The 23,808-nt window shown below is 36.2% G+C and overlaps 1 protein-coding gene across 8 annotated transcripts in view; it reads right to left on the bottom strand.

Moving 5' to 3' along the window:
* Positions 1–23,808, bottom strand: part of TMEM117 (transmembrane protein 117) — a 423,429-nt gene that overhangs the window by 141,845 nt on the left and 257,776 nt on the right. For all 8 annotated transcript variants that reach the window (XR_011496811.1, XM_014836290.3, XM_070494073.1 and 5 more), the window contains one exon: positions 964–1,061. Coding sequence is in view for 7 of the 8 variants with exons in the window: in XM_014836290.3 (XP_014691776.1) it covers positions 964–1,061 (98 nt within the window). In the remaining variant the exon portion in view is untranslated. The remainder of the gene's footprint in view (positions 1–963; positions 1,062–23,808) is intronic.

The following is a 23,808-nucleotide window of genomic DNA, read 5'->3' as shown; positions in this document are numbered from 1 at the left end:
CAACCACAAAATCATGTTCATTTTCGCATTATTGAAAAATCTACTTTTGTTTACCTCCTAAGAATTGAGTTCAAAATGCCAAATATCTCTAGTAATGTTTAATGACAGTGTGAAAGCACAAAAAGAACGTAAAGTGTATATTCTCCCCCAAGTACTTAGTTACTATGATTTTTGTAGCTTGTACATGAAAAAAAACAATCAACCCCCAGAATGAAACCCAAGAATAAACAGATTTTTTTGTTTCCTTTCTAAAGGCGGGTGAGTAGGGTGGAATTTACAAGGCACAAGTTATCATCAGTTATAACTTTTCTGAATACCAGTGTAGGTAACTTTTCATATATCAGGTTGAATCACTGTACTTGGACAGTGTCACACAGCCAGGTGAGGGTATCCTTCTGGCTGTCTCTACATTCCTATCTTTTCTGTCTAAACTTTTCAAATACACATAAGTAATAGTGACTCCACAAAACAAAGTTCTATAAGACATGGACTACTTTTTAATTGCAATAATTGGGCTGGAGAGCTAAAGGAAATTACGTAAAGAAGAAATGTCAATGAGCCAGATGTGATTTGTAAAGAGGTTCCCTCTCTGTATAACTTCTTCAAAGCAAAATTATAGCCTGTCAAATAACTGGAAGTTTAGTATTTACTTGAGACATTTTTATCAGATTTCATTGATGAAAATTACAGCTTGTTTTTGCTGAGTCAAAAACCTACTTACCTCTGATAAAATCTTCTGTGTTCCACTATATTAGCAAAACGTCTCTCTTGAAAATGTGTATATGCAACAATATGTAAGAAGAAATTTACTCATAAAATAATTAGGATAATGGCTTTTAATCATTTTAATGGAGCATAGTATCCACTAAAAATGCCTCTCTGGATAGAATTCTATATATCTAAAGACAACTACATTCAACTTACAAGGCAAGGCATAAATCAACAAATGAAACAACCTCTTACCAGAATAAAATGATCCTAACATTTCCTTTCTTCCAGAAAGCTCTTGCAGATTTTCCCCAATCAGGATAAGGTTTGTCCTGAAGCATCATATCAGTGACCTGAAGTAATGAAAGAAACTTATTTAGCACTTTCAGAAACCTTACATTCAGGTTTAAATATGCATATAATTTACATATTATTGAGAATAAAATATGGATGTATTTTAACACGAGATAACATTTTAACATCAGAGATAAAAATTAGAAGAATATACTTCTCTCAGTCAAAAACTTTAGTAGTTCATTTGACTTTACATAATGAATGAGCGTATTTTAGGTCATTCAACATGTCAAATACTGAGATTGTTTCTTAAATATCAATCAAGATTATCTTATATAAAGAGGCACTTTTAAGATACTATTGACCTCCCCATGGAAACAAAACATACAACAAACAAAATACAATATTCTTTTTAACTTTGTCTAATTGAAAATGCCAAAATCCAAATATTTCTTGATCTAGATTTTTACCTACATCATTAGTCAAAATATTACCTTCTCTACTCTCCCTTTTTTCCTTTAATGGTATGTAAGGTGTAGTACTTGAGCACAGTTTTACAGCGTATTTATTCGAATTACCTCCATACCATTAGCAATTCTACATCTTCTCCTACCTGTCTTTCTCAAGTGGACAGATTCTGCGTGTCTTCTGAGACCCAGGTAATGTCACATTGCCACTGTGTCTTCCCTGCTTTTTTCAACTGTAGTTCTTGATCCCTCCTTCTTCCATATTGTCTCACTTTCCACCTTCTATTTTACACTAGACTTTAAAATCCTTGAAGGTGAAGATGTATCTTTATATCCCTTCCAATACCTAAGTATCTTTTATGTAAAAGACTAAAATATTTTGCTCAAGGAAGAAATGACAAAATGAATTAGGTTACACATGCTTGCTTTTAGAGAGGTATTAACATCAGCAACATCCCATGTTAATAGTTTCAGCAAATGTACAAAGTGTCATAAATAAACTATTAAAAAAGCATCTTTGAAAAGTGGATGGGGATGGAGAATGAATTTCCTTAATTCTTCTAATAAAGAAAATGTGTTTGCATACGTGTACACACACACATTTTTCCCTTTTCCCAGAAAATCTACCTTGCCTTCAAGAAAAGAGAACATTATTTCATTAATTGTTTTTAATTAATACTATTCACATTCGAACAAATAAGACAATCAAAATTAAGAAAACTGATACGGAATGAGATAAACTGAATGGAGTAAGGAAGAATCTTCATCAAACATTAAAATATACTTTTCTCCTGCCCTTAAAGGATTAACATTGCTTTTAAGCATAACTTCAAACAATGGCCTGACCTGGTAGGTGAGATTTTTAATCATTTACGACAAAGGATTGTGATTCAGTGGGGAGTCCTTCTGGATCAGTGACCCTTTCGATAGTACTGGACTTCCTGTGGAAAGTTCATCATTCTCTTGCAAGCCCATCTTGTGCCACACAGCATGCAAGAAATGGTCTCTGGAAACATTCACTGGCATGCCAATGTTTCACATGCTCGCTTAAGATGCAATCAGAACAGTAGGTAAGGAGCCTAGTCTCCAGGATATATTCTGTCTTAACTTTTCTTTACATTTTTTCTCAACATCATTTCTAGGAGTAGAACTCTTAAGCTTCTCTTGGTTGACGAGAACCAAAGCAAGTTCATTGACCTTCATCGAGTAACACTGAGGATTTATACCAGCTCTGTCTAACTGAGGGTCTATAACAACTTCGTGTGATGTGGCTTTACTGTTGAATCTTTAAATACTCACCATCATAAGTGCTTTTAATATAAACTCCGTTAACTTATTTAAAATATTAATTACTTTGATAAACATGAATGAAACTAATATTAAGAACTTAAAAAGGAAAAACACTTGTTTTACTTATTTTTAAAAGGACACTTGCTTATTGATGATTTTCTCATCTGCTTATTATCTTCTTGACACTTTAAAATTACAAGATTTTATTTTCTGATTCACACTAATACCCATGGATTGTATCTTCAATCAAGAAGGATTCATCATATTTATTGGAATGAACAAAGATGATAGAATAAAAATTAACCATGAAACAAGTGAGTTACATTGTTACTAAAAAACGAATAAAGGCAAAAGTAGAGAAATCTAAATCTCATATATTCTTGGGCATAAAAAGAGTTTTATATCATAACTTCTCTTGAGGAAAGAATTGCTATTCTTCCAAACACAACAATTTCATCCACTATTTCTTTGTAACCTTCTTGAATAACAATTCTTGTGTCAATTTTGGTTTGTACAAAACCTCAAGGTTAAGTAAATAAATACTTAAATAAATATTTCATGTTTCACCAGCTTTTTAATAGATTTAATTAATTCTGTTGAGCAATATTTATCCTGTCCCAGAAAGAGTCTACATGATGATAAATATTTTCAAGGAACAAAATGATTACTGGGTGGATTTTATTCAATTTTCAATGTTTTCTCCAGGGCAGTTTCTGGGAAATACTTATTATATTTTCTAGAAGGAGGCAATTTGCTGTTATATGACCAATTATTACAGCAGCATGTTTTGTAAAAATGACACTCAAGGATAAAGGATTTTCTCAGGAAAATGGCAAGATGAGGCAAAAAACATTTTTTCTGATGCCAGACAGCTGGTCTTTTTCACCCCTAGCTTCAACTCTTTATTTTAAGTCATATTATCAGATCAATGTCAGGTCACTTGAAGCTAAATTGGCAGGAATAGAGACAGTCATTAAAGGGATGCCTTCAATAAAGAAAAATCCAATTACCTTCTGCATTAGAGAAATCAAATTCATTTCTGGTGTTGGTCAAGGACAGTCTTTGTGGGAGAAGATGCAGGAAAGGGAGGGCTGAAGATGATGCAAAAAGGTTGTTGTGTACCATAAATATAATACAAAACTTGTTGATGCTTCTCCCATGAGAAGATTATTAGAATTTGAAATTGCAAGTCTTTCTAAGCTTGGAGAAACTGTTTAACTCTGAGTCTCACAATCCTTCATTTTCCTCTTCTCTCTACTAGGTCTTTGCACAAAACTCAGAATGTCATTATGGCCCTTATCACATTATGCCTTGTCAGGTAGTCTTTTTCATTAGAACGTAAGCTATTTACGGCATGGGCATTGTACAGTCTGAGTAAGAACATGCATGTTGAGATTTGAAACTCAGTAAATGATTTTAAAAGTAATTGATCTCTGTAAGAATCTAAGTGAAAACTTTGCTCCTTTATGAGTTGAACCTATATGACATGGTGGCAACAGCAATGATGTAATAATATTTTACATTTGCTGCAGAGCTTCATGGCTTACAAAGCTCTTAGATGGACTTTTCGTAATAACTGTCTTAGCAACTTTATAAAGTAAGCCATTATTTTTCAATTTTCACCAATAGAAAAAAGGAGGTTACTGAGATGAACTAATTGAGCAGGGTCACATACCTAATGTACTATTATGTGTACCAGTTCTGGAGCGAGTCTGCCTGGGTCCTAATCCTAATTCTGTTTCTTACTAGTTTTTGATTTGGGGCAAAGTAAACTCTCTGTGCCTCAGTTTCTTATTCATCATCTACAGCACACAATACATATTAGCAGGTATTATAAAAATTATTGATTTTTTCTGTTTTTTGTTTTTTTCTCCCCAGAGCCCCAGCACATAGTTGTATATCCAAGTTGTAGGTTATTCTAGTTCTTCTATGTGGGATGCTGCCACAGCACAGCTTGACGAGTCATGCTAGGTCCGCGCCCAGGATCCGAACCTGCAAACCTCGGGCCTCCGAAGCCAAGCACGAGAACTTAACCACTCAGACATGGGGCAGGTCCTTACTGATATTTTATTGTTGGTATTTGGAACTTCTACCCAATCATTTTGCTTTGTGTGACTATTATGTTAAATCTGAGGACTTGACAACCAGTCTCATCTCTTTCATAAAGACAAGACTATCATATATTGCACTATTAGAAAATGATAAAGCTATAGTAAAATGTTAGAATATGTTACAGTCTAAAATTGCTGTTAAAAATCAAAGGAAAGGGAGGTCACCCACGGAAGGTTGCAATAATCTGGGAAGGTTTCAAAGAGGATTTGTGTAACGGAACTGAGCATTAATCTGCAGCCTGCAAGTTTGCCAGGCTAGTCTTCTTAGCCCGATCATAAGCTACTCACATGCAGGTACTGCATATACTATATTTATAGTCTTATTTGCTAAAGTCTTATGTTATGTGATAGTAATGAAAAATATTGATTTATTAGGGACACAAGGTCATAATATAATAACTATGGCCATCTAGTGCTCTTCTTGACATAGCAATTATGCAGTGGAGTATCATTTAAAAGACATAAGTGCTATTCTATTAATAAACAAACATATACATTAAGGATATTAATGAACAAACATACACACACAATTTTTCATGCTATTTTGCAACCATTTTCTATTTAACAATATATCTTGAACATCATTATATATCAGTACATGTAAAGCTCTTTAAATAGTTTCTTCTTTTTTCATGTACTATCATACATTTTTAGGTGCATTCTACTAAAATATAAAGATTTCTAATTTTGTTCTATTATCTTTATAATTAAATTTCAGGTAATGTATGTATTTACTATTTCTTTAGATTTTATTTACTCCCTAGTAGGAATAATGACAAGATTATTTAATTTCTGCTTTTTCTCCCTCTGCCTTCTTCCCCTCCTTCACCCTATTGTACTTATTATTTTTCCTATTAACTTTTTCTCCCTTTGAATATCTTATATTTCTATTTTATTTATCATCTTTAAATGATATCTTCTTCCCTTATCTATAAAAGATGAGAAAATCAGAATATAACACTTTATTACACCATATACCATCTCTATGTTGTTAGGGTTTGGGAATACTTCTATATTCTGGCCTATAATCAAAAGCCATGCATTTCTTTTAATCTTAGTCCTACAATTAAATTGACTCAATGGTTTTTTACAGTACTCCTGCTGGAGTTTTTCTCCTGCTTCCAAATGCCCGAACTTTGTTCTAAAATAAATGCTTCAGGAAGGTTCATGAGAACAATGTAGCCTACAGCCAAATTGCTTATTTTCTTTCCACTGTACCAATAATTAGGCCGAATGTAAAATTATTGGGTCACAATTTTTTTCCTTAGAATTGAAGTCATTGCTTCACTTTCTTAACACTGTTGAGTGATGCCCAAGGAGAAATCTGAGAAAACTAGAACCTGGACTTTTTCCCCCATCTTCATAGATGAATTGGTTTTTACTACTTGGATGCCCACAGTATCCTTTTTTTTATTTTGAGTGTAATAATTTGCTAAGCTTATTGATTGCTGTCTGTCACTTTTCTAGGCACTCTTTGCTCTTTGAGTCTAAAGAGTAAAATCTTTCTTTATTCTGTTTAGTCTTTGGGGAATCCTTAACTATTACTTTTCTTTTCCATTGTTTTAGCTCTAGTCTTTCGAGAAACAATTATGTAGATACTGGTTTTCTTTGTCTTCTCGATCTACACCCCCTTTTAACTCTAATTCCGCTCACTCAGTCATGCCCCTTACTGTGATTTCAGGTATGTTCATTAACGTTTGTGGAGATTCCAATTTGACCTTTACTTCTCTAATTTTCTCTCTTCAACATTTCTTTTCTGAGCCTACAATCTCTTGTTTCATCCTCTGTTGTCTCACACCATGCTCTCTAAATTCTTATATCATTGCTTTGAAACCTTATTTTATAAAGACAACGACTTCACTAATTTTTTTAATTCACTGGGATATTTTATCACGATTTTCTTCTGCTTCACGGTAGCGTTTTTCCGGTGGAGGGCTCTTCACCTGCTATTGGATTTTCTTGTTATTTTCCTCCTCTTTTTTTCTTAGTGACAGAATTCCCACGCTGGTTCCCTTGGAACTGATCACCATCTGAATGATGTGGGTTTTTCCTGGTCTAGCATTCTCCAAGAGGTGCATGTTCAAGGGTGGTAGGGTCCACTGTCAATCAATATACCCCATCCTATTGTTCCAGGCCTCTCAAGGAGTGCCATCTATCTTGGAGAACTGTCCTTTGCCAACTTTGTCTGAGATCAGTAGTACCATGTCTCCTCTTGGCATTGTCTTGAAATAGAGTTGACTGTCTCATTTGGCAACCCTCCATCAAAGATTCTACTTCATAGTTGGAGATGTGATTTAATTTTATTTAAGATAAAGTTAACATCTCTGATTCTTATTCTTAATGTTCTTTTGGGTGATTGCCAAAATATTCGTATTTTAAAACAAAAATTCTTTTTTTAAAAAAATATTGGCACCTGAGCTAACATCTGTTGCCAATTCTTTTTTTCCTTCTTCTTCTTCTTCTTCCCAAAGCCCCTCGGTACATAGTTGTATATTCTAATTGCAGGTCCTCCTAGTTCTGCTATGTGGGGCACTGCCTCAGTGTGGCTTGATGAGCAGTGCTATGTCTGTGTCCAGAATCCAAACCAGTGAAACCCTGGGCCACCAAAGCAGAGTGCGTGAACTTAACCACTCAGCCATGGAGCTGGCCCCCCAAAATTCTTTATTGCTATTTAAAGTAATTATTAAAACGCTTATTTACAAAGATATATTGTTTAGCAATTTTGAGGCCAAACCACTAAAAGTAATTACTACAACTGTGATATACTTGTCTCTTTTTAAAAAGAGACATCAGATGATCATCCATCAGATGATCTAAATAACACTCAAAGCTAGCTTTTAATTAACATTGTTTTAGAGTAATGTCTTCCTCAAATACAACTTTGTTCAAAATAAGATAATTAAACACAATATGAGATTTTGTAGGAATCTGAACATAAGGCAGTTTCAGATTTTCTGAGAAATATTTTGAAGAAAATCTTTGCTTTATATTCAGCATATGTGGCAATATAAAAATTTAATTAGGGGCCGGCTCCGTGGTCGAGTGGTTAAGTTTGCACGCTCCGCTGCGGCGGCCCAGGGTTCAGATCCTGGGCACGGACATGGCACTGCTTGTCAGGCCATGTTGAGGCGGTGTTCCACATCCCACAACTAGAAGGACCTGCAACTAAGATATACAACTATGTACAGGAGGGGTTTGGGGAGATAAAGCAGAAAAAAAAGAAAAAGAAAGATTGGCAACAGTTGTTAGCCCAGGTGCCAATCTTTAAAAAAAAAAAAAGTTAGCTCCTCAATATTAAAAAAAAAAAAAATTTGATAGTCTCCCACCTCATAAAATTACAGCCATTTATTGCCATCAGCCACAAGCAACAGATGATTTTCATGGATTTCTGTAATTACTTTTTAAACATTTGATAAAGGTCCTTGTATAGTTGTTATCATTACCAAATTTTCTTTTGTTTTTTGTTTATTTGTTTCTTAATTCCTTGCCCACTTAAGAAAGTTAACTGAGACTATTCGTGAAGCATTGCCCCGTTGCTGTGAAATTCCTTTCCTGACTTTGTTGATACTATTTTTATTTAAATTTCATTGAGCCATATACAGGGACACATCTGTGGTAGAAAAATTCTTTATATGGAATTATAAGCCAGAATTTGGCACTTACTAAGCATGAACAGGCAATTGATGCCAAGTTTTCAATACCAAGCAAACCCACATTTTGGCATGTGCTTTGAAATTCTCTATGGTGGTTCATTCAGGGACAGGGTGGAAAGATACAAAGTTCATGTAGTTTGTAAAAGCAGACTTTATGTTTGAGGACTCTCACTGCCCAAAGAAATATGGTTCAGGACACAACACTGATTCACCAATAACACCAAAATGAGTGCACCTTCTCACACCCAGGCCAAGAGGAGAGACTGCTTATCATGAATAACACGAGCACTGACAATGGGTTATGAGTCATTGGTCACAAACCACGAAATGTCAGCACTAAACTGGAGAAGAGGAGAGGATTGTGGGCAGGGCTCCAGTATTTCTTAAATTGTTCCTTTTATTTCTCTGTTTCTAAGCAGAGTGATATAAAGTCTTTATTCACACTGCAGCCATATATCCCCAAATTCCTGCCAACATCATCATAACTGGAGTAAGGAGTCAGACTCCATTTTTTTGATGTTTGGCTGCTGACAACTTTTAAGCCTCACTGCCTCCTCTTCCCGTTCTGTTCCACATCTGGGAAAGCTGGTAAGAAAATCCTGGTGTACCTTCCTTGGCACCAGCAGGAAGTTCAGACCCCATATGCGGGAACCCTCACCCTCACTCCACCCCATATACATCATAAAATCGCCAAGCTAGTCACTTTTCCTGACTCTTTCAAGCCATTTTCAGACCTGTTTGGGAGCCACCATGCTCTCCCCAGAAACTTCACTACATGACGACTAAATCTTTTCACATCCTCTTGGTGCAAATGTGACATCATCATTCTCAACATCTGAACAAACTTGGGATGGAGGTCCATCCTATTTCTTTGGAGTGGTCACATAGTAACAAACCCAACATGTCATCAAGGCAAGTGGAGAGTTTCTTGTGATTTTTTTCTCATGCTTTATCTGGGATCCCAACTTTTTCTTATGGAATCTTGGCGTCTTCTAATGAAAACCTATTCACATCACCAAACAGCAGTGCTGAAGGCCTCATATGAATTGAGAAATTCCTAAGAGACTGTCAAGGAAACTTCAATGTATTCTTGAAACTCTAGCTCCATGCATCAAAGGCTGATGGTGTATAAATCCTTCATATAAAATAGGAGGAAAGTAACACATCCCAATTCTAGCAACTAAATCCTGAACATAAAGTGAGACTCCACAAAATTCAAAGGATTGAAAGTAGCTGAATTAACCCTACAAACATACTCATCACCAGAATATAAGCTGCATGATTCCAGGGATTTTGTCCGTCTTCTGCCTCTCCTGTCCCCATCACCCAGCATTGTATCTAGTACATTGTAGGCTCTCGGTAAACACTTACTGAATGAATGATTAATAGGATAAACGGATGAATGGATGGACAAAAGGGAATCAAGAGGAGCATGGTATGCAGAACAGACCAGTGGGGAAGGCTAGGATAAATAGCACACCCCAAGTAGCTCTTCCAGTGTCCTCCATTTAAAGTCTCTCCAGCAATTAGTGGTGATGCTGGTGCTAATGGAGGTGGTAGTAGTAGTGGTGGTAAGAGTAGAAGTACATGGATGATAGAGTATTTCTTTTCCTCCTAACCCTGTCCCCTCAGCACCTAAAAAGGTAGGGAGATACACAGGATGTATTGTTAAGATTCTAAAGGAGGTAGAGATGGTCTTTGTCAACTCCTGGAAAAAATAAAGAAATCAAATATGATTTCAAACGAGGGATAGTAAGCCTAAGATGGGATAGTAAGCTAAGATGCATGCTTACCCACAATATCCATGTGCAAAATATATCTGCTTTATTGTAAATGTATTTATAGATGAACTAAATAAGGACACATATTAATCACATATTCTGAAGACTGGGTAGTAGTACACTTTTATATGCTTTATTAGTGGTGTTGATACATTGTACAGCTCAGTGGGGAGTTGGGGTGTGTATGGTGGCCTCCGGAGTTGGACAGTGCCTAGCCGGTGCATCTTTATGTGGTGGTCCTTTTATGTTGGTACCTTTTCATCCCCTGTAGCATAGTGTTCTTTTCTTTTCGTTTTTTTCTTTTTTGCATTATTTTCTTCTCCTTCCTCTTAGGTCCCTCTATATGAAAACAAAGCCTAAATTGCATTTCTTTGACACTAGGGAAATACTGAATATTATAGGAAAATGCATGCAGTTTTTTCCCCCTTTGCTGTTCCCTTACCCCGACCACACACACCACACCGCAAACACAGACACGCATATACAATCATTCTTACACAATGGCACTTTGTTCAACTGATGAAGAAAGACCCAAGGTCCAACCAGAAAGGATTATGCAGACTCACTGAGGAACATTAGCCGAGTATACAATTAAGTAAACGGAAACCATGGATGAAAGTTTTCGAAATTACCTAGTGATGCCTTGATGGAAAGGCTACAAGAAGTATCTGAAAATCACTGGCAAGCATCTGCTGGTGAACATTAAACCTCAAATGTATTCTACAGCTTTTTAGAAGCCCAACCAGGATTTCATAAAGCATGAATATTAATGCACCTGCTTATTATCTCCAATGATAGCTTGCACTGCTTTTGTGATGTATTGCACCTTATTGCTGGATCCCTACTGATTTACAATAAGTCACAGACTATTTTATTATTAAGTAAGGAAATTGGGCATGTCTCAGAATATAGAACCACTTCGAAAAAGATACCTGAATCACCTGAATACAGAAATATACACAATCTAAAAGTACCTTCCCAGGCAAGGTCTGCAGAGTTTCAAATAGTGTGTTAACAAATGCAAAATAAATACGATGTGCTCCAGTACAATTTGCTTTCCACTACAGTGAATTACAATTTAGAATAAATGGAAAGAATGAGAATTATTACTGGTTTTGCTGAGCAAGAAGCCAGCAGAAAAATATTTATGCCATCTTCTGACACATAATTCCTTATGGGTGACTAAATTATCAAACGACAGTAGCCCAATGTTACATAGTTGAGTGTTTACTTTTGTTTTTTGGCTTGAAAGAATGAGTAGTTTTCAGTATGTGTACCTTCTCTGTTTTGTTAACACAGATAAGTGATTGCTACTAGGGAAATTAATTATGCAAAGTATACCATTATACGATGGCTTTGTGACTGCATATATGAATCGAGGGCCAATAAGAAGAGAAATAAAGGATGTTTTCAGAAATGTGATTATAAGAAACATTATCCACCAAGGAGCTGTTGGAACACAGAAAGAGCAAACATCTGCTCAAAGGGAAAATCAATCTCATTTTAAGGATCCCAGCATTTCAGTTTTCTGAATGAAGTGCCTAATGCACACCAGCCCTAATGATGGAGCCAAAGGAGTTGGGTCAGTCTCCCGGGCCCAGCACTACAGGTAGCCTGTCATACTGCCTGTACAATATCATTTATCAAAATGTTTAAGTCAACTCTATAAGGTGACAAATACAAATCTATAGGCCAGTGGGGTGAAAAGAAGTTCAATTGGTTTGACATTCCTACTGTTAGTAAATAATAGGTCTAAGAAAACTCTGATAAGTCAATCATCTGACATAACCACCTTCGTTCCGTTTTCAGAACTGAGAGATTATAAAGTAAGGCAACCACCAAGAAACATGGATTATAAGTTTGAGCAAGCATTACTTCTATGATCTGTTGTTGCCTGAAGACAGATATAATTATAATGCTATGGACTGAGTGTTTGGGTGACATAATAGCAAGCTTAGAAATCAAAAGCTATAACCAAAATGTGTATCTTTGCAATAAGAAATCCTACTTATCAGCATTCAATGTCTAAAAATAAAATCAAATATTTTCACTTCAAATACAAGTGAGATAATGGTTTGGGGACACATTTTTAAAAATTAAACCTAGAGGCTGGCCTGGTGGTGTAGTGGTTACGTTTGTGTGCTCTGCTTCCATGGCCCAGAGTTCGCTGGTTTGGACCCTGGGCATGGATCTACCCACCACTCGTCAAGCCATGCTGTGGTAGCATCTCACATACAAACCAGGGGAAGATAGGCACAGATGTTAGCTCAGGGCCAATCTTCCTCACACACACACACACAAAAACAAAACATTAAGCCTAGTAAATGTCCCTTAAGATAATTTTTCTGTTGCTTTGTTAATCTATAAGATGTAGCTATGTATTCAAGACTTCATTAATGTTCTTAAAAATTTTATACACATAAAAAAACATATAATGTATATGTAAGGCATAAAGAATAAAAATAAATAGTACGACATGTTGCCATTACCTACAGTGAAAAATAAGAACAAAAACAAAGAGCCTTAAGCCCTCTATGGACTTGTCCCTGGAGTCAATTTACCCTGTCAACCCCGATGAGAGAGGGAACCATAATTCTAAATCTTGTATTTATAATTCCCATTTCCTTGTTTTTCTTTGTGGTTTTACTCCATTTGGATATAACCATAAATATAATAAAATATTATTTAGTTATATATATTTTGTATATTTATAGTTAAAGATAATAATACAGTATGATTTTCCTGCATCTGGCTTTTTTTCACTCAACATTATCTTTCTCAGATTTATCCAGAGTGCACATAAAGTTAATAGCTTTGATCTCCATTGCTCTTTATTAAGTTCTTTTTCATTTTTTATATGTTTTATTTGTACCTTTTTTCTTTTAATCTTGATTAATCTTACAAAGATTTACCAATTTTATTAGGCTTTCAAAAATTTTTTTGGATATTTTAATCCTCTCTATAGTACCTTTATTTTTATTATATTAATTTCTGCTCATATCTTTATTCCCTTCCTACTATTTTTTAAATGATTCTCCTGGTTTCCTTTCCCAGTAAATTCTTAATGCTAAATGCTCACCACATTCATTTTCAGTGCTTCTTTTTTTTTTTTTTTAACATAAGTGCTATGATGGTAGATTTAACAATTATCGAATTCTGTCAATTTATCCTTTATAAATTTTGAAGGTATGTTACAGGGTACATATAAGCTTAAAATTGTTACACCTTCCTGGTGAACTGCTTTTACCATCATAATGTGGTAATTCTCCTTAACCTTAAGATGTTTTTTTTTCTCCCCAAAACTCTGTTTTGCTTGATATCAATGTAATCACATCCATTTTGTTTTGGACAGTGCTTCCTGGCATATGTTTTCCATTCCTTTAGTTTCAAAGTCTCTGTTTCTTTATGTTCGGGGCATGACTCCTGAAAACAGCATGTGATATAGAATTCTAAGAATGATCCCCAACACCCTTTCCCTTGTGTAATCACTTCCCCTTGGATCTGGATGGCACCTGTGACTATGATGAGCTCTCATTCCCGTGATTATGTTATATGGCAAAAGGAATATTATTGGGTGGGCCAAATTTAATCACATGAGCCCTTTCAAAGCAGCCAAAGTCAGAGAAACTTGAAGCCTGAGGGGGATTCAATGCAAGGGATGTTCTTCCTTGCTGAGATGAAAGGAGTCATCTGGAAGGACCTGAGAGTGGCCAGGGCAAGAAAATAGGTACCTCAGCCCTACAAACCAAAGGACCGAATTCTGCCAATAAGCTGAATGAGCTTAGAAGTGGGTTCTTTCCCAGACCTTCCAGATAAGAGCCCAGAATGGCCAGTACTTTGATTTCAGACTTACAAGATCTTATACAGAGAACTCAGTGGAGTCCACGCAAACTTGTGACCTGCAGAACTGTGAGTAATAAATGGGTCTTGTTTTAAGTGGGTAAGTTTGTGGTAACTGTTATACAGCAATAGAAAACTAATACACAGCATATAAACGGACTTTCTTTAAGCTGATCTGACCACCTGCATACTCTAACAGGAAATCTCCATTAATTGTGCTTACTCCTATAATTTATTTCAACCACTTCATTTTGTATCTTCTATTGATGGAACTTTTCTTTTTTCCTTCAATTTTGCCTTCTTTCAGATTCACTGAGTTTTTATTTGCATTTTCTTTCTTTTCTATTGGTTTGGATGCTATACTCTTTATTTTTATTCACTAGGAATTTGTCCTACAAATTTTACATGGCATACATAAATTACTAAAGTCTACTTAATCAATATCATCCCTCTACTCCCAAACAATTGAAAGAACTTATAGTGATTGAACTCTGATCATCTCTTCCCAACTTACATGCAAATTTTTTCAGAATTGTAGCTCCATCTGGTTTTTATTAACACTCACTTATTTCAACCATAATAACTTACTGTTATTGTTTCACAGTCATTTTTTGCTTATATTTAAAAACATATTAAATAGTTTTTGTTCACAAATCCCTTCTTGCATCTTAGATTGCCTTTTTAGGATCATTTTTCTTCTATTTTAATTGTACTGTTGCCTTGAGAAGTTTCTTTAGTGAGGGTTTGATGGGGACAAAGTTTGCTCTTATTTTTCTGGAAATTTCTATTTGGCTCTTGTCATTGCAAAAGAGTTTTTATGGGGTATACTATTCTAAGATAATTTTCTTTTAGCACATGGAAGATTATTCTCCTGGCCTCCACTGTTACTAGTTAGAAATCAGCTATCTGTCATTTCTTTATAGGTAACTTGTTTTGTTCTCTTGTTACTTTTAAGGTTATTTTTCCTCGATGATATGCAGTTTCACTCTCATTTGTCTAGGTATGAAATTTTTTTCCTGTTTTGAATTTATTGTGATTTTGGAAGCTGACGATTCATGCTTTTCAACAGTGAGGGAAAATTCTAAGTCTTCTTTTTTCTTCAAATACTGCTTCTCTCTCATCCTCTCTATTTTCATCTTTTAGAACTTTGATTAGACACACATCAGAACTTTTAACTTCAGGTTTTCACCTTCTTTTAGATATTTTCTGCTTCTTTGTACATCATTCAGGAAAAATATATTTCAGATGTATTTTATGCTTTGTTAATTCTCTATCTTTGTCTAATATGCTCTTTAACTCAACAACTAAACTTTTCATTTCAATCATTATATGTTTTTATTCCTAAAAGTTTTTGGGGGTCATTTTTAAATGACCCATTCTTTCATTCCTTACTTATGTTTTCAATTCCCTCTTTATTTAATTGAATATATTATTGGAAAATGTTATTTTATGTTCTGTATAGATAATTCTAGAAACTGAAATCTGTGTGGGTCTGATTCTGCCAGCTGTATTTACTGTTGTTAGTCATGATATTGTTTCTTGTGAGTGTCATAATTTTGGATTAGGCAGTCATGTTTATTGGTGTTTTATTTGTGAAGATATTTTAAGGACTGATTTGTTAATGTGTTCCTTCAGGGAGAATTTATGCTAAGTTCTGTGAAGGACCTAAAGAAACTTCCACCCTGGAATCACTTTAAAATAAATCCTTTGTCATTTTTTGATGAGGAAGATTGGCCCTGAGCTAACATCTGTTGCCAATCGTCCTCTTTTTGCTTGAGGAAGACTGTCACTGAGCTAACATCGGTACCAATCCTCCTCTGTTTTCTATGTGGGATGCTGCGACAGCGTGGCTTGATGAGCAGTGTGTAGGTCTGTGCCCAGGAACCACACCGGTGAACCCCAGGCCACGAAAGCAGAACGCATGAACTTAACCATTATGCCACCAGGCCAGCCCCTAAAATAAATTCTTAGTGTGGAGTTTTTTAGTGAGGATTTGGGCCATCCACCCACTTGAGAAAGAGTTTATGGTACAAGTTCTCAGAGAGACTTCATTTTCTCCTCTCTCCAGAACCTATGACAAGACAATCAAGTTCCTAAGAAGCCTCTCTATCTGGGGCAATTTTCGTCCAGTCAACATTCTCACTGAGAGTGTAGCTTTTCAGGGTTCTTCGCTTCATGTTGACTGTTCTGATTGGACAACATATCTTGTCTGAGCGCTCATCTTTGTCTCCTTTCCCTCACACAGGCACAAAAACAAGAGCTCGAAGTCACTAAAAATTGTTAGAGGCCTTTAGGTCAGTCACTGTCCCATTCCTCAGCTATCTGGGTTTGAGTCACATTTTATTTTTGGTCTCTAAGGATCTCCTTTACTTTCCTAAAAAAGACCATGGTTTTGAAAAGATTGCTGTTTTTACTGCTTGATTTTTTTTTCTCCATTGGTGAGGAAGATAGTCTCTGAGCTAACATCCATGCCAATCTTCCTGTACTTTGTACGTGGGATGCTGCCACAGCATGGCTTGATGAGCGGTGTGTAGATTTGTAGGGGATCAAAACCTGTGAACCCCAGGCCACCAAAGCAGAGCGTGTGAACTTAACCACTACACTGCCAGGCTAACCCTTGATTTTTTTTTTTAAATTATGTAGGCAAGGCATTTTGTATTGGAGGTAGTGGTGGCAGTGGTTGTATTTTCCTGGTTATCTACCTTACTGTATCCCCAGTAACAGTTCAACTTTTCCACACCCTTTCTCTCACCCTCACCTTAGCATTGTGTAGAAAACTACATTTTAACAAAAGATTCAAGTTTTCATCACTGATCATAGAAAGGCATGATTAATGTCTAGAAATAATTACTTCTAGAAAGAATAAAGACATTCAATAATTTTCAAAGGTGCACAGCCAAACCAACCCCACAAACTCTCGGATTTGTTTTTAAGTCTACAAATACAGAAGCTGTTTGCACTTGAGAAATGCCTCCCCTCCCCAAACATACCTCATTTCTATCTTCAATTAGTCTGAAGCTGATAAAAAGCTAATCAAGTTTTCACTCTGTATCTTTGGGAGCTTAACGTATGTTTATAGACAACCAATTAACATGCATTTTCTCCTCGATCTAGGCATTACGATGTTCCAGTCTTACAGAACAGGAACATGCAACTTGGAGAGGCTTAATAACCAGTCCAAGGTCACAGCGTGGCAGAGCCAGGAAGCTGACTGAACGCGGGCATACCCGACTCCAAAGTCCAGGTTCTTAGCCAATGTACTATGTGTCTACTTCATTAATATTAATAATGTTTTACTCCAATGAACAATTTATCAGGTATTTTCAAAATTTTTTGTGAAAATATATTTCATTCCCCCAATGCATTCAACCGATACTTCACCTACATTAAAGACACAATAATTTTCAAAGCACTCTTAGAAACATCAGTCCATGTGCACCCATAGCCATTCAGTGTTAGATGGGTTTGACAATCTTCATTTCACAAATGGTCAAGCAGACACAGAGAGGATTCTTGATGCGCACAGGGCAATTCAGTACTGGAGCCAAACCAGGCCATTTTATTCTTTATCTTCTTCCTTCACTTAAACTTGTATTTGAAATGACAATTCCCTTATGAAAAGACAGAAACACTGGGCATCCAGTATGTTCGGAAAGATGACTCAGTCAGAGCAGTAAGCATGGGGCCAAGTTTCAGTGCGGAGGATGTTGGGTGCTGGGTGTGCCTCCCAACCCCGCCCCGGCTCTGCTGCTGAAGACTCCCCTGCCAGAGAGGGAATGAGGTTGACATGTGATCACCCTGCACCCTTTGATCCCAAACCACTTTGCACGTTACTGATCTACTCCTCTGAGACTGAACATTTGTTATTTGAGGCAAGTATATAAAAATGGGTGTGACTATTGTATTAAATCTGAAAAATCAGGAAGAGACACTTTAGAATCACAATTCAGTGTCAATCTTACCCTTACACATTCATCTTTATGCTTAAAGCTGATTCTTATCATAAATACATAAATAAAATGTGCATTCCTTGACTCTTTTATATTTGGTCATGGGGTTTGGAAAATGTTCATACATTTTAAAAGAATTTTAAAAATATTTTCCTTTTTAAAGGTTTTTTGACCACCCCCACTGATATACTCCTTTACTTACAGGAAAAGATTAAGTTGCTAGCTCAACTCATTTAAAGCAATGTTCAATTTAGTAAATACTCATTGAACACTAACTCCGTGCCCCTCCACTCAGCACTGTGCTAGTTCATTGACTTGGCTCAGGATACTCATCTTCATAATGAGGATGGTAGGCCCCGAGTCCCTCACAAGATTGTTGTGGGGCCTTGTGAAGGTTAATTTTATTTGTCTTCGTGATTTGGGCTAAGGGATGCCCACATAGCTGGTGAAACATTATATAGGAGTGTGTCTGTAAGGGTGTTTTCAGAAGAGATTAGCATTTCAATTGGTAGACCTAGTAAAGAAGATTGCCCTGGGATTGGTGGGCATTACCCAATCCATGCAGGCCCTGAAGAGAACACAAAGGCAGGGGAAGGGCAAATTTGCTGTTTTTGCTTGAACTGAAATATCCATATTCTCCTGTCCTAGGACATCGGCACTCCCGGTTCTCAGGTCTTTGGACTTAGACTCGGACTTACACAATTGGCCCCTCTGTTCTCAGGCCTTTGGACTCCGACTCACACCAGTAACCTTCCAGTTCTTACGCCTTCGGACATGGACTGAATTATACCACTAGCTTTCCTGGCTCTCCAGTTTGCAGAGGGCAGATCATGGGACTTCTCGGCCTCCATAAAAGCATGAGTCAATTCCTATAATAAATCTCCTCTCACACATATATATATATCTATATATACGTCCTATTAGTTCTATTTCTCTGGTGAACCCTGTCTAATACAGGCATGGGAGAGATACTATTTTAAAGGATCCAATATGTAAGGTTATCGCTGTATAAGGTGAGCGTATCAGAGTCCCTGCCCTCAAGGAGTTTAGAACCAGGCAGCAGGATGTACTTAAATCAATTTGATGCAGGACAGAACAAAATGTCAACTGAAGCCATTACTACAAGTTTACCATCTCTTAGCCAAAATTTATTGGGGCCAGACACATTTTAGGATTAGAATTCTTCAGATTCTAGAATGAGAACACAGTAATACACAGTTTATCAGATAATACCTCCATAATAAAACATTCACATTTCTGTAACAAAGCACATGACTTCACATTTGTTGAGATAAATAAAGAGATGAAGAACCTTGTGTCAGTTCAGATCTGGTTCTGCCAAAACCAAAGAAGGGCAGGGCAGTGCCACTAAGTGAGTTATGAAATCTTTTTTTTCTTTTGGCTTTTAAAACTTTTGAGATTTCAGAACTGTCGATAAAGAGTTGTAAATCTCAGGAGTGTTTAACTGAAATAATTACTTATCATCTATTTTCTATTCCATATATTCCTTTCATTTATTTAGATATTTATCTAGATAAATAGGTTCTCTCTCTGGAGTAACTAGAAGCCAGCAATAAGCATCAGAATCACATGAGCAAGGTTCCTATCACACATCTGCCGAGCCTCACCCCAGGGCATTCAGATCCCATTTGTCTGACGTAGAACCCAGGACTCTATTTTCACCAAAGTACTACAAATGATTTGCTACACACTCTTCATTGAGAACTGTGATTTGAAGGGACGATATTTTTGCTCTATATCTGTGTGTCTTAATAGCATAAGAAAATCAACAAAACAAGAATATTTCATGTAAAGTTAATCACTCTCCAAATCCAAAGTTGCTTTTTTCCAAAACCTTAGAGTTTTGGATGCTACCTTTTAAAAGTATTAGGATATTATGAAACTGGGTTGCCCATTTTATTAAATTCTTTATTTTGAGTGGCCATTTTATTATCGTTACTTTCCATCGACAGACATTTCTATAGTTCACACTGTGTACAGCTGATGTGGACCAATCCTTCGTCTACAGCTGGTCCTGATTGTCATTTCTGCTCATTTAATTGTGAAATTTAATTGACTTTTGGCACAGGCCTGTGAAGCTTCTGTTAAAAAAGCCATGCTTGTTTGCTATTCACTTAAAAACAGGTAATCCTAGAATTTCACACATTTTGAGCCATCTCATCTAGCACATAGTTTCCAAGAATTTAGAAGGAATGATTTAAACTCTGGATTTTTCTTTGTAAAACAAATCTAATTTTCCTAAAATCACTTCTACATCCCCTTATAGTGATGCAGACAAGTTAATTTTCACAGCACTTCTAAGTTCTTTCCTTTACTGTTAAAGAATAACAGTACATCACTGCTTTTCTTTGCCTGTTTAAGGTTTCTGAATCTTTTCTCCTTCCCCTTTTACACAAAAGACCTTTAAGCATTGCAGGTTACTGAGATTTTTTTGTTGTTGTTCTGGAGGAATAGCAAGATAATATTTTATTTCTTCTTTCAGGTATAGCATGCTGTCATATCCTTTTGTACATTACAAACAAGTTAATAAAATTCATGCTCATCATAACATGAGCCTAAGGTAAACACCTTTATTTCCCAGAGTATACTATTGTACAGAAGAAAACCTAACATCTTTTTAGCATCTCTAGCTTATCAAAGTCATTCTTATAAATCTTCATATATTTTTCATGGTGATAACTAATTCTTTCATACTGTAAATACCACTTTCTGCAATAACGCTTGATTGAAAGAAAGATTTCCAGCAAATAGATATTTGAAATAAGTATTAAGAATACAAAATAAGTCCATTCCTAATTATGGCAATGATCCAGACATGGGAGTCATTCACTCATTTATTCAATAAACATTTACTAAGAATTATCTGTGTGCTAAAGGGCTATTCTACATTCTTGGGCTATATTAATGAAAACAATATTATGGTATTTGAATTCTAGTGGGAGAGCCAAAATTTAAACAACAAACATAATAAATAAGTTACATAATATGTTATAAGGCAATAAGTGAGATAGAAAAAATTGACCATGGTAAGACAGATGGCTGTGCCGGGGGGAGGCAGTAGCAGAAGACGGGAGTGGTTACAATTATACATGGAGTGGTAAGGATAAGCTTCATTGAGACGATGGCATTTCAGCAAAATAGACAGCAAGTGGGAGATGTTATGTACAAAACACAGAGCAGCAGGAGCAACAAGGCTTGTCACTAAATTCTACTAGTCTCTTCTATTTATCCACTGACTTCTGAAAACAAGAGTCAAGAAGTAACTGGTACCTGATGAGGAGTTCTTTGGTCCTCTGGTCCCCTGGAATGGCAATCAGGGCTGAGTTGCTCTAGAAACTAGAATAATCTGCCAATACTCTCAGATTCTCTGTACCAAGTTAAGGGGCCCTTGAATTAGTTAAGCAATAAGATACAGTAAGACTGAAACTGGTACCAGAAAAAAAAAAAATGAATCAGGATTAGTCGCAAAGGGTAAGCAGAAAAGCAAATCTAAAGTCATTTATTGGAAGTGCAAATGCAAGATGATCAAAGTCATTGAAAGAGAAAACAGAACTGCAGGCCTAAAAGAGGAGCCCAAATCAGGAATAAGTAAAATCAGATATGGAGATGGAAGCAGCTTACATTGGCCAGGTATTTTAACATGGTCTTTAAGGCCTGGGTGTACGCCTGCCTGCATCATAAGGTGTTCCCAACTATTTTAACTGTATTTTATAGCCCCTTTTCGAATACACTCTGGAAGAAGCTCTATGTGCCTTTTCTCCCCACAAATGCTAGGTTGGATTCTTTTACTTCATCTCTTAAGCCATTCTTAGATCCACCTAAAAAAAAACGATTTAATTTTACATCAGTTGCCTCTTGAAATAGAAAGTTAGCTATATTGATTCTTCCTTAGACTTAGTGGACAGACAGATCAATGCTAAATAAATCATTGGTTAGAGCTCCTTGAGTCAGTTAGGATCTTAGAGGGTTTCTCTGCTCAATACTTGTATACAAAACCCCTTACGTGAAGCAGCCATCCCAAAAAACAAATACAGATGGTCATATGGGGTTATTTCAGGACAGCAGATGATTGATGCTCAATTATTAGGACATAATGCTTTGCTGAGAAGCTGCCCATTTCTTTGCTTGATTAATTCTATTTATGATTCATGACCCAGCACAGATGTAGCATATACATTTCCTCCATTAAACAATGAGTTCCTCTAGGTTAGAGATCCCATCATATTCAATCTGAATTACCCCCCGACTTTCTTTGGTACATAGTATTATTTCAAAAAAATTACTGAGTGCCAAGCATTAAAAATGAAGTCACTCACTCTACAGGGACTTTCAAATATTAGATAAATGATTAAACAAACAAATGAATACTAGGCTAACAGCATTAGTTCTGAAGGGCATAATATGAGAAAATACACATAGTCACAACTTCTGTTATAGGATATAACATAAAACAACATACTTTTAAAAAATAGGGTGTGAAAATTCTGCTTTGACAAATGTATAGATGAAAGGAACAGAAGAAAAATATTAAAGATAATGCTGACTTCGATTTTTTTCCCCTTTACCTCTGTCCATCTGGATTAGATGGATATAGGGGAAATAAATATGCAAATATAAAAATCTGGATACAATTAAAAAGCACATATACATTAAACAGTTTTAAGAAGCCTCCCTAGTGAAAGTCCATCTGTGCAAGAAACTAATATGTACTGGAAAACTTGACTGCCTTGAGAATTAAATGAGGAGGATGCTTAAATATAAAATTACTGCTGGTTTAGTATAAGATTATTTTATCCATACTCCCAGGTTCTCTCACGGCTCAAATCACTCCCGAGGAGTATGTTAGGCATGCTTAAAGAGAGGGTAGCTCCTTCAGTCCACCAGAGAACCACTGGCAAGTCGTACTCTCATGAATTGAAATTTTAGTATGCTTCCAAGCACGAGCACGCACACAGAGTAATGATGCTTTGGGAGATTGGAGATGAAACTAATTTTGCTTTTCTAGTGCCATTATTGTCTAATTTTTTTACAAATTCATAACTTTCATGCCTTTTGGTTTTCTTCCACAAAATCATTATAAATATAAAGCCAAGGAGGCTAAGGTAGCCCTTCCACTAGAAACAGTAAAATTACTCTTCCTAGATACACTACATGGCTACTCAAAATTATGTTAAACTAAGCAGAGTTCTGAATATTACCATATTTTTAAAAAACATATGTTCCTTACAAAAATAGGCTATTATGATAGCAAGTCATTCTCATTTTCACCTACCCTGTTCCATAGGAAAACTGGTTAAGTGTGACACAACAGATGGGGATGTTTGGCGGAAAGCAACTCACACAGGCACGCCTCCCTCTCTGCATCTTTCCATGTGCATTTAACAGCTCAGAGGCAGTTTGCAGAGTTGGCTATCAATTAAACAAACAAGTTGTAGAGTGAAGGATACTGCTCTCACTAGACTAACCTTTCTTGGTTTGCCACCCCTAGGTCTCTGGAGGATAAAATGTTCCGATTACTTTCACCGAGGCATAAAGTTTGGCGGGAAGGCAAGTCAGCAGAGGTTCCTTGACTCAGCTGTCAGTGCTGGTACTGGATGAGCGGGCTTCCCGTGATATCTGCAAGAGCAGACGTCAAAATCCTAACCACACCTTATTATCACAACTCCCAAGGACCCTTTTCACAAAAGTGGAGG

Source organism: Equus asinus, chromosome 22, assembly GCF_041296235.1.
Source record: "Equus asinus isolate D_3611 breed Donkey chromosome 22, EquAss-T2T_v2, whole genome shotgun sequence".
In the NCBI taxonomy this organism is placed as follows: domain Eukaryota; kingdom Metazoa; phylum Chordata; class Mammalia; order Perissodactyla; family Equidae; genus Equus; species Equus asinus.
Note: the sequence above shows the minus strand (reverse complement) of the source record. Positions and strands in the feature narration are given on the sequence as shown.